The sequence below is a fragment of the Platalea leucorodia genome (assembly GCF_965183815.1).
Source record: "Platalea leucorodia genome assembly, chromosome: 7".
NCBI lineage: Eukaryota > Metazoa > Chordata > Aves > Pelecaniformes > Threskiornithidae > Platalea > Platalea leucorodia.
Window position 1 is genome coordinate 41678803 of NC_138829.1, and position 12073 is coordinate 41690875.

At 39.8% G+C, this 12073-nt stretch overlaps 1 protein-coding gene across 4 annotated transcripts in view; it reads right to left on the reverse strand.

The window, feature by feature from the left end:
• The window catches only part of NUMB (NUMB endocytic adaptor protein), a 101843-nt gene that overhangs the window by 22111 nt on the left and 67659 nt on the right, over nt 1-12073 (reverse strand). For all 4 annotated transcript variants that reach the window (XM_082316733.1, XM_082316731.1, XM_082316732.1 and 1 more), the window contains exon 3: nt 2651-2725. In XM_082316733.1, coding sequence (XP_082172859.1) covers nt 2651-2725 — 75 coding nt within the window. The remainder of the gene's footprint in view (nt 1-2650; nt 2726-12073) is intronic.

Sequence of the window (12073 nt, forward strand, 5' to 3'; positions counted from 1 at the left end):
AAAGCAAAGCTGAAATTAAGCTATTCTAAACCAAGATTAACACTGCTCTATATTCTTCTTGACAAATCCCATAAAGTGTTTTAAAATCCATTAGTCAACCCTAAAAAAGAACAGACTTCAGTTCCCCAAATGAATTGCCAACTGTTGGAGAACAAGAATTAAGAGAAAAAAGTATATCTATAAAAATAAGTAAAGACAGACAGAACTTCATTTTTAGAAGCTACAAGATACAAGTATTCAACAATTCTGTCTAAGAGAACAGAACTATTATTTATTGACTGGATTTATAAAACCTACACATTACCTGCAAAGAAAACTGTAAAGATTAAAATAGGCCACATACATTTTGATGTAGTTTAACCATATGAAAAGTGAAGTCCCATTTCCCTTAAGCTAGTCTTTCAGTTTGAGCACTGCAGCTCAAACTTGTAATTCTTTCAAGATCAAGAGAAAGCCCATCAAAATAACCAAGCACTGTGGAAGCAAGAGACTACCAAGAGAACAAACTGTTTTCTTATCATTCCTTGCATGCTGAAACATCATCCAGTGGTTTGGCTTTTGCTAATTAAGAGAGCATATTGTACAGAAAAGAGCTTTCAGTAACAGTAGAGTCCTAAAGCAATGCCCCCAGTTTAAAGCCTACAGGCTGGGGGTGGGGGGCAGGGGTTGAATTGCAGTGAGCAGCTCCAAATGAACCTTGGATCTGATGGAGTCTATCAACTAAAGCCTACAAAGTACTTTCAGTAATCTGAATCTTCCTCTTGGGGCCCAATGAGAATTTCACCCCTGCTTCTCAACTTCCAACACTGACAAAGGAGACAATGCAAATAGCAATCTTAAGCAACATGCGCTTGTGTGTAATTTATATATAGACGTCAAAAACTTCAAACAGCAGAAGAAATCAAAATTATCTGACGAAAAATGTTGAATTTATGAGAACGGGTAAATTGATGCCATTCACAATTTGGAACAATGACATAGCACAGAATAGGGAAATGAAATTATTTACTTCCAGAGAATGCACTGTAGAAGTTAGGTATCCAAGTCTGACATTTGAATCAATAATTCAGGTGATCAAGAATCACAATCCTGGAATTATCCAGATTCCAGCAGAAACTGGGCACTATGCTTTTACTGAGTCTCATTATTTATAAGCTTAGCTACACTTAACTGGCTTGTGGCCTTCAAGTTTATAAAAAAAACCTAGAGAACAAATACTTCACAGCATAGCTCCCCAGAGAAGAGAATGAGAGAAGTTGCATAAAATAGATACTGCAAGGTTATTTGGTGTGCTAATAGAAAGTATTCTGATAGCACAAAAACCAGAACGAAACAAAAACGGATGCAATTCATTATGTGGTCAGTACTTGCACTTTTAGCTACGTAAACTAAATCCATAGAACAAAGAAACTCATTTATATTTTGTGTGGCCCTTTTTAATAAAAATCAATCACCAATCACTGTTGGACTGAATGGGAACAGATGGGATGCAGCTTTAACAGGTTGCTATACATTAGCTGAGAGAGAAAAGAATGAAAAGACTTGACTTTAATCAGAGCACTAAACCAATTCAGAAACTTTACAGCACAACAGAAGGAAGAAAGGATAACCTATAATCCTCTGTTCGTGCTAGGAAGAAGGGAAGAACCGGTTTAGTTGCAAGCCATTTGAGCTCTCACATTTGGTGAGGGGAAAAAAAAAAAACTATGTCCAGTAGCAGATAACTTAAGTTAGCAAAGGTGCAGTAGAAGTGTTTGATGTACTTTCAGTAATTTTGTTGAGCTACAAGGATACAAGAGTTTCTTCCACTAGAGGCATCACTGAAGAATGTGTACAGCTAAAACACATAAGAGAAGTGATGAAAAGGATTACAGTTCTCTGTCTCCATTCAGACTTCAAATTTAAATGTCCTTTCTCCTTCTGTTCTCTTCAATGCTGTTTTAGCCTCAGTTCCTTGACAGACTGATCACTGCCCTTCTGGAGTTTGCTATTTCCACAGGATTTTGTGATATTACTACTGCAGGAAAGAGAGGACAAGACCTCTTCAAATGAGCCACAGAAATACAAAGAGCTTTGAACGAGTGCCATTTACAGGAGCAAACGTTCACAGAAGCCAAACTAAGAGCAGCCCACTTCATGACACATCAGAATTAGGCAGCCTTCAGGCCACTTTGAGCAGATGCAAGCCAGATTATTTCATGCGTGACTACAATGTTGCAGTGCATTAGAAAAAAGCAGCCTACATCAAGTAATATTTTGTATAATAATGGTGAATTAAGTCACTATTAAAGTGGCAGGCAACAGAGGGAGAGAGAGAGGGAGAGGAAAAGAGAGAGGGGAAAAGAACTGTTAAAAAACAATGGCTGAAGTCCCATGTGGGTACCAACTTAGTCTCAAGGGTCACAGAGGATTTTTACACATTTGCTTTGCAAATAGTTTCTGCAAGTAGAAAGAACAGTTGTAACTCTCTCCCTCTCATCATCAGATTAGCATGTCCCCCTAACCGCAGCAGCGCTCTCAAACCAGCCAACTGTTCTCCTAGCATGGGTCAAAAGTTCAGTCTTTAGTTGGGGCACTGCTGCCGAATGGACCTTTTCCAATAATGCTCACAGCCCCAAAGCCAACTTTTTTATGAAACAAATATACGTACAGATTTCAGTCTCTTCACAGCATCTTCACAGATATGCATTCCTCTGGATTCATCCACTTCGACATGTCCCAAGTACTGCAGGAAAGAGAGTACAGGGAGGAAAGCTTAATAGCTGCTCCTTAAAGTCCCGAGGTTTAAAAAATCCGATCTCTGAATTCATCTCAGTACAGCTGAGATGACAGACAGTAAGAGCACTTTGCTAGCCTTCGTTTGAAACCTGTATTTGGAGGCTGGATTCTGTATTTATATGGGGCACCAGAATCAGTAGAAAAGCATAATACATCTAGAAATTTGGAGGGAAAGACAGACTTTCCTTACTCACGTGAAAAAAAGAAATTGAAAAGTAGAACTGTATTTTACTACTTATTCAGCATGAGCTTTAGTCCCTTTTTTTTTTACCAGCATAGCATGAAAACCTTAAGTCAATATAGAGATGACTGTAAATAAATTATTTTTGAATAATGAAAAATATATTCAGGATCAAAAACTGAATTATACTACATAGTAAGATTACCAAATATATTTGAATGTTCATGTTCAAACCCAAGAAATTTCAATGTTGCAAACAGAAAACATCCTTCTTCCCCCCCTCCCCCTTTTTTTCAAAATTGTAAACCGACATTGTTTATCTTCATTACAACACCAGGCTCTTATGTGGACACTGAAATATTCATCATTCTCACAAAAAGTTTTTTAAAATATATCAGTTTTCTGTATATTCATCTTATCAAGCACTACTTAAAAAAAAAAACAGCAAAACAACAGTGAATAGAAACTGCAAGTTTCAAAGCTTTTAAGTTAATAACCCAGAATAATATTAGCCTATAGAGAAAGCAATTTCAAGAAATACATCGGAGTGTAGTGCTCAAGGTACTGTCGATAGATTCATTTTACATTTGGGGGGGGAGGAAGTTCTAAGTTTTCCAATTTCTCCCTACCTTATCCAACCGTAGCTCTTTTTCATAGGGGAAGGAAATGTTCTCTCAGAAGCTTTCATATCCTTATTCAAAGTACTTAACTCTTGAAGAAAACCATAGAAACTATTAAATAAAAGCTTTCTGAAGTTTTGTAATAAGAAGTATAGGTCAAAGAAACTTACCCCAATATACGTGGCATTGTAAGAATTGCATGCAATTCAGCATTTATATTCTAGACTAGCTAGAGTGAAGAAATGGTTTTAAAATATCAGAATCAATACTTGTGTCACTTAATGCAGTGGTAAACCTATAATCTCAATATATTATTAAACCTATTTTCTCTATTGAGAAGTCCCACTCCATCACAAATATTCTGTCATGAGTTATCCGAAATCTCCCAGTTTTTGTTTCATTAATTAGGATACCATACTTAACTAGATGGACAAAAAGAGATTTCACTCCTTAGCACCATATCAAAGCGTTCTATCAGAATAACAATAGATTCAACTAAATGGACAAACTCAGACTGTTTTGAAGATTTAATAGAAATTTGGAAGTTGAGGGGCTTTTTCATACAAGGCAAGATGCTCCAAAAGAAGAGACTCTACGTATCACCCTACATACCGTTAAGCTGCTGAAAGATTTAAAAGATCTTAAGTGACAGACGGCTTTAACATTAAGTCTCACTATGTGGCATTTCTAAAACAGAGTAAATCTGGATGGAACAATTCTGCAAGAATTTCATTTAAACCAGCCCTCACAGCTGGAGAACAGCTTGAAAAATAAATTGCATAGAAAGTATAAGGTAAATAAAAGAGACCTGACACTTTAGAGCTTTTTCAAAATGAGCTCTGTGAGGCTGAAGCCTCATAATTGAATGCTGGAGCTGCCAAAACAGCAACTGTACTCCCTCAGCTGGGCCTGCTGAACACTTGCGCAAGATCTTCATTTCTCCAGAACACACACTGACTAGAAAATTTTAATCCTAAAAATACACAAATAGTAACAACTAAAGATGCATTTACTATGTGTCTGGAAGTAAATATTTATATCAACAGCTATTGTAGATGGATCTTTGGTTCTACCATGACTCCTCTGGAAGTTCCAGAGATGCAGAAATTCTGTGGTTGTTTATATTTGTCATAGGAAAGCTTTGGGTTTAGTAACTTAAGAAAGTTTGTGAACTTCTCTTTAAAAAGGGAGGGATATAGACAGGAACAAAGCTGAGGTTTATAGAGGACAGATAAAAAGATATATGAATGGAATGAGCCATCTAGTTTGCATGGCCATTAAGTAAAGTATCATACAAATAGAGGACAACTTTCAGATTTCCTGAGCTATCTGCACATCTCATTTACCCCAGTGTAGGCAAAATGTTTCCAACTGGAGATCCAAACCATTCAGTCCCTGTACTTGGCAACCTGCCTTTTGCTTGGAAAAGGGAGAAACGAGCCGGGTAAATATTGCCTCATGTCACACTCCAAAACAGACAACCATTTTCCCCTGTGTTGCCAAACCTCTATTGAAGTTCCATGCTCCAACTTTCAGCAATCAGTCATGCCACTGCTGCTAGAGACAGCAAGTTTAGCTGCAGTTTTCAATACTACTTCCACTCCAGTGAATGGGGACATTATTGTACATATCAAGTGCATCTACCCACACCAAAAGGGTACAATCCACAGACCTCATCGAGCATCAATCAATTCTGAATTATAAAAGAAATTACACTGCCACACAATACTTCTTTATGATATAGAGGACAAAAGGTGCTTTGTTTGCACTTACACTTTAAGCCCTTCATCAAAAAAAACTTGTTCTTCCCATTGCACCATTTTTGCAGAAGCCAGCAGCTCATTGCTATCAGTACCAGTGGCCTTGTACATTTTACAAGCAGTTTCAAAATTCTTCCCGGGTTTTCTTCTAGGGTGAGGTGGTGGTGTGTTAATTCCTTATAGATACCAATATATTTTTAAGTTTCTTTCTTGTAAAAATAACTTTCAACTGTATAAGCAGAATGCTGTGGTCCTCGTTTTAGCCAAGTCTCCCTTAAGCAGCAGGTCCCCTTCCAAGTCTCCAGGCTTATTTCTAAAAACTTTTTCCCCCACCAGGCTGAGAGTAGATATACATGGCTCCTGTATTTAACCAGTGCTACAATAGCTATCTGACTTCTAATGGGTAATAATCAAAGACGTAAATATTTCTTCAGGAAACTTGGCAAACAGCTCTGCTGCAGACTGAAACCTTTGCTAGTAGCCTTACATTTTAAGCAGAAGTGTTAAATTGTAATTATATCACTACCTAACCTCAAATTTGAAATATTAGCTTAACTTATTAGTGCAACAGCATTTTATGAATGACATTTCAAAATTTAATAGGAGAAAGAAAATACAGCTGCTAGTTAGAGTAAGACATGGCCTGCTCCTTACAGCCTGAAACGGAAGTCAAACACCAGAATCCAGGACTTAACAAAAATAAACCATCACTGAACTCTGTTGTCCTGCCACAGGAAAGAGACTGCATGGAAACCACTTTAAAAAGCAGATACACAAATCCCACACTTCTATACACAAGCTTTCAGGATCTCTGAAAGGAATTTCCCTTTCAAACTAAAGGAGAAGAAACATACTGTGAAGTGCCTGGGAAGTGACTTGTCCTGTATAAGTAAAATCTCATGCAAATCCATCATGGCACATTACCACAAACACACTCAAGGACTGGGACACGTAATTACTGAGTGCACAAGATCGATGTGAACTGCATAAACCATACCAGGGTGCCTGATGACTTTGCAAATACGTCCGGGGTACCCCCTTCCTTACTGTTCTGCAAAGAGCACTCCTTGTCACAAGGATCACTGCAGCTAGCATTCCGGGAAAAAGCGAGCACTTTTCATCATGAAAGTGCACATAGTAGGAATGCAGTATTAATATTGAATGCATTCCTACTTAATTTCCATAGCAACCAATGAATGATAGTCATGACATCAGCAATTCCCAACCATAAGGTGTTCTGTAAGAGATTTAATTGTGATACCAGAAATTAACCACCAATGCTTTTACAGAAAGCTAAAATCCTCGTGGGCAGAGTCCACATACAAAGTAACATAAAATAAAAGCTCTAATCCAAATAAAATACTTTCAGGAGCTTTTGGAGAATCCCTTAGCACAAACATTTTTAAATAGAAGTATTGCTTATATTAACATTTTCAGAAAAAAAAAAAAGATGATATGATGGTACAGCAAGTAATAAAAAAAAAAAAAAAAAAAAAAAAACACAACAACTTTCCCTCTTCGCCTCTGGGCTTTATGTTCTCTTTCACAGATGACTGTGTTCAGTATCAATCTCAAGTCAAACAGAAAGCAATCAACACAGGAACAAGTTAAACTGGCACACATCAAAACATCCTTAGAACTTGAAAAGTGCTTGAGAAACTTTATTCTTTTTCAACATTTTAAACTTTTTCCAACTTCATCTAAAAAGGAACAACTTAAGTTACATATCAAGTGTCTTTGGTGAAGCTCTCCTACTACCTTTCCCCAAAAACACGCTATTGCAATTGCTCCTAAGGTGAGGCCACACCTCAAATACTGTGTTCAGTTTTGGGCCCCTCACTACAAGAAGGACATGGAGGTGCTGGAGCGTGTCCAGAGAAGGGCAACGAAGTTGGTGAAGGGTCTAGAGCACAAGTCTTATGAGGAGCGGCTGAGGGAACTGGGGTTGTTCAGTCTGAAGAAGAGGAGGCTGAGGGGAGACCTTATTGCTCTCTACAACTACCTGAAAGGAGGTTGTAGCGAGGTGGCGGTCGGTCTCTTCTCCCTAGTAACAAGTTACAGGACGAGATGAAACAGCCTCAAGCTGCGCCAGGGGAGGTTTAGGCTGGATATTAGGAAAAATTTCTTGACTGAAAGGGTGGTCAGTCACTGGAACAGGCTGCCCAGGGAAGTGGGGGAGTCCCTATCCCTGGAGGCATTTAAAAGACGGGTAGACCTGGTGCTTAGGGACACGGTTTAATGGCGGACTTGGCAGTGCTAGGTTAACAGTTGGACTTGATGATCTTAAAGGTCTTTTCCAACCTAAACGATTTATGATCAAGGGCTGATCTATCAGGTCAGAAACATTACTGGTCAGAAACAAAAACAGATCTACCATCTGTGTCCCAGTACAAAAAATACTGACCTGATCTTCTTTCTCTGTTTTCATTTCTTTCATAAATACTTGGCCGACTGTTTCCAAAATTTCAAAGTTCAACAGTAATAGCTGGCAAAAAGAAAGATCCTTCACCAGAACTCCTTCCACTGGGACAACTCACTCAGGCCAGTTTGGTTTGTTCCAAGCCCGGTAATATGCTATTACAGACTTCCTTCCAAACAGGCAAAGCTACACAAATCATTGAAGTTCCCTCTGTATCAGCAGATGTCAGCCTCACCTCTGTGCCTGGGAAGATCATGGAACAGATCCTCCTAGAAGCTATGCTAAGGCATATGGAGGACAGGGAGGTGATTTGAGACAGTCAGCACGGCTTCACCAAGGGCAAGCCCTGCCTGATGAACCCAGTGGCCTTCTGTGATGGAGTGACTGCATCAGTGGACAAGGGAAGACCTATGGATGTTGTCCGTCTGGACTTCTGTAAGGCCTTCAACATGGTCCCCCACAACATCCTGCTCTCTAAATTGGAGAGAGATGGATTTGATGGGTGGACTGTTTGGTGGATGAGGAATTCATTGGATGGTCACATCCAGAGGGTAGCAGATGACGGCTCAATGTCCAGATGGAGATCGGTGACAAGTGGTGTCCCTCAGGGGTCTGTACTGGGACCAGTGCTGTTCAATATCTTCATCAATGACAGACAGTGGGATCAAGTGCCGCCTCAGCAAGTTTGCAGATGACGCCAAGCTGAGTGGTGCAGCTGACATGCCTGAGGGACAGGATGACATCCAGAGGGACCTGAGCAAGCTTGACAAGAGGGCCCATGTGAACCTCATGAGGTTCAACAAGGCCAAGTGCAGGGAACCTGCACCTGGGTCGGGGCAACCCTGGGTATCAATACAGGGTGGGGGAATGAAGGGATTGAGAGTAGCCCTGCCGAGGAGGGGTACTGGTGGATGAAAAGCTGGATGTGAGCCAGCAATGTGCACTCGCAGCCCGGAAGGCCAACAATATCCTGGGCTGCATCAAAAGAAGCGTGGCCAGCAGGTCAAGGGACGTGATTCCGCCCCTCTACTCTGCTCTGGTGAGACACCATCTGGAGCACTGTGTTCAGCTCTGGAACCCTCAAGGACAGGAAAGACATGGACCTGTTGGAGCGGGTCCAGAAGAGAGCCACAAAAATTATCAGAGTGATGGAACACCTCTCCTATGAGGAAAGGCTGAGAGAGTTGGGGTTATTTAGCCTAGAGAAGAGAAGGCTCCAGGGAGACCTTATTGCAGCCTTTCAGTACTTAAAAGGGGGCTTATAAGAAAGATGAGGACAGACTTTTTAGTAGGGCCTGTTGCAATAGGACAAGGGGTAATGGTTTTAAACTAAAAGAGGGTAGATTTAGACTAGATATAAGGAAGAATTTTTTTACAATGAGTGTGGTGAAACACTGGAACAGGTTGCCCAGAGAGGTGGTAGATGCCCCATCCCTGGAAACATCCAAGGTCAGGCTGGATGGGGCTCTGAGCAACCTGACCTAGTTGAAGATGTCCCTGCTCATTGCAGGGGGGATGGACTAGATGACCTTTAAAGGTCCCTTCCAACCCAAACTATTCTATGATTCTATGTTCACATGCGCTGCTTTATTTGCAATAGCAGATAGGTTTTTCAGATTACCTTTGAAACTAGACAGCTACAGGCAATGTGCTTACTGTAAGTCTTGGCCAAGGTGTCCCATGCTAGGGAACTAGTCGCCATAGAGAAAAGCACGCCACCATTTCCTTGGTATTTTTCGTAGAGGCAGCAACATTCCTCTTTCTTCCTCTGTGTCAGTGCTATTCTCTACAGCTGGGGTATTATTCGTAACAGTAAGACTGACTGCTTGGCATCTGCATGTGTAGATATGCTTCTGGAATTAGTATTGCTCAAGAATTAAAGCCTGAGCTCCATAGTTTCACAGCAAAATGCTGTCTTGCAACTAGACATAAGCTTAAATCCAGAAAGCCTGGGTACATGTTAAAGCTGAGCTACTTTTCCACTGACTTGTGTAAGATTTACACCCCAGTGTTCAATACTTTATTTCTCTACTCTCACACCAATGCTCCTGCTTTTTTAATTTATCAGTTTGAAACAGATGTTTGCTTAGACAGATCTGTAGAAGCATAGACAACAGAAACTCCATGATTAAGCATCAAACAAACAAACTAAGCTGTATTCTGCTTAGTCAAAGCTACAGGTTAGTTACGATGCTACACGTGTCCTTAGGGTCCAACTTCTCCTGCCTCCCTAAGTCACCAGAAATGAAAATGTCTCATCAACTTATTAAAGCCCCCAAAACAGGAGCTGTAACAGCCTATGACTGCTACATGTCTCTGAATAGCATGGGTCAAAATAATCTAACTCTAAAAACAAAGCAGTATCTATACCAGTACTTCTCCGTGTCCCTTCACATCACACCCACCTAAGAGGCATACTGTGCATTTCACTTACTGATTCTCCTATCATATTTATCAGTGTGAACAGAAACAACACTGTGAGGGAATAACAAACATTTCCAGTTAGGACTGGAAGAATGAAGTAGCAAAGCTCAATACAGGATACACAAATGCTATATTCTTTGTATTCTCACAAACCCCTAAAACAAGGCAGAGAAGGAACTCAGGAGGTTATGTAGGACAGCGCTTGCCTCAAGGCAGGATCTACTTCCACATCTACATCAGAGAAGTCAGCCTGGAAGTATTATGACATTTCTGTAACTGGAGATCAACGGGGTAGACCTTATACTCTGCAGCTTACATGCCTCACTGTTAGAAAGGGAGGTTGTTTTGCTGAGTTGTTGTTGTTAATGCCCATCCTAAATTTCCCTTGATGAGGCTTAAACCCACTATTTCTCCTAGCCCCTTTACAGCTTCACATACGTACTGTCAGACTTAGGTTTTCAATTGTCCACTCTGATGCACAATTCCTACTTTTCCGGGAGTTCAGTGTTAGTAAACAAATTTAAAATTTTCTTGAAAAAAGAAAATAAAAGAAAACCACGTGTTGATAGCACAAAGTTTTATAAACACACTGCACAGGTGCACATTGTACCTTTTCTTCAAGTCCCGCAAAAAATTCAGTTTCTATTTATGACACTGGAAATCCCCTAGTTTTGAAAAACAAAACACACAGAATTAAAAAATATAACCCAATGAAAACATTTTGATTTCCAACACCTAAATTACATTTAAAAGAAATATTTCAGCAAGGGCATCCAAACTATTTTTATGGCTCTAAACATTAATAGTCATATCTTTAAAACAATTTGAAGTTTACTAAACAATTTAAGAATTTGACCTCTGCCAAAGACAGGAGGGTTTTAAAACTGAGTAAGAATCTTCATTTAAAGCTTCTGGTTTGCAATGCTATTCAAACAAAACTAAGGCTTGGACACAAGTGCGAACAGTTTAAAGATTAGGGATTGCATTACATTCCTTTTAATCATGACAGAAATGTATTGGAATATATTGGAGGCAAGTCTCACACCTTCTGTTATAATTACCATTCTTTTGTAATTAGCTGTCTTCAAGCTTTTTTCCCTGTGATCTTAAATGCTGCAGGATTTTAAAAATGTACCTTTGCTTGCTGCTGGGTTAGCATTCAATAGGAATGGTTATTTTTCATCGCTAACATCAGTTCATGCCTTAATAGGCAGGGATTTGTAATGTTCAATGCGTAAGGCTGTGCAACATTTCAGAAATCAGCAGATTTGTCACATTAACTTCTTAAAAATACTTAACATAGTTTCCAAAGACTATTCAAGCATCTCAAGCTTTCACAGTCAAAAATATCATGCCTAACTTAAAGGCACTTCAGCATCAACATGCTGGTAAACGCTTTCACAGCTTCTATTATTTCCAACTAGAAGTGCATTTAAGACGTAAAAGCCACAGTTACCTGTGCCGAGTAGCAGTTTTTCTGATCTGGAGGAACAGAATGGCATGCAAGCTGTATTTATAAACTGATTAAAAATAAGAAGTTATTTTTTAATATGAGATTTATAAATTTGACACTAAGCAATAAAGGTCAATACATCAATTCAAAAACTGAAGAGGACAACTGGGCAGATACTAGTGGTGTGAGAGCACACAGCGAAGTGACAGAAATGGTCTATTTCCTACTGATAGCAGTTTCAGCAGGGCCATGTATGGCCTAACGACATAACACGCTGCTAGGTCACAGGGACCGCAGGGATGAGAACTGACACTCACAGGTTCCAGTGAGGATACTCTACAGGGCTCGGCGCAAGTTGTTCCCTTTTCTTCTATCTCTGCTTCAATACAGAGCGATACGGTGTCCTCCAAACATCTCCCACCAAAGCAAGGGCTAGAT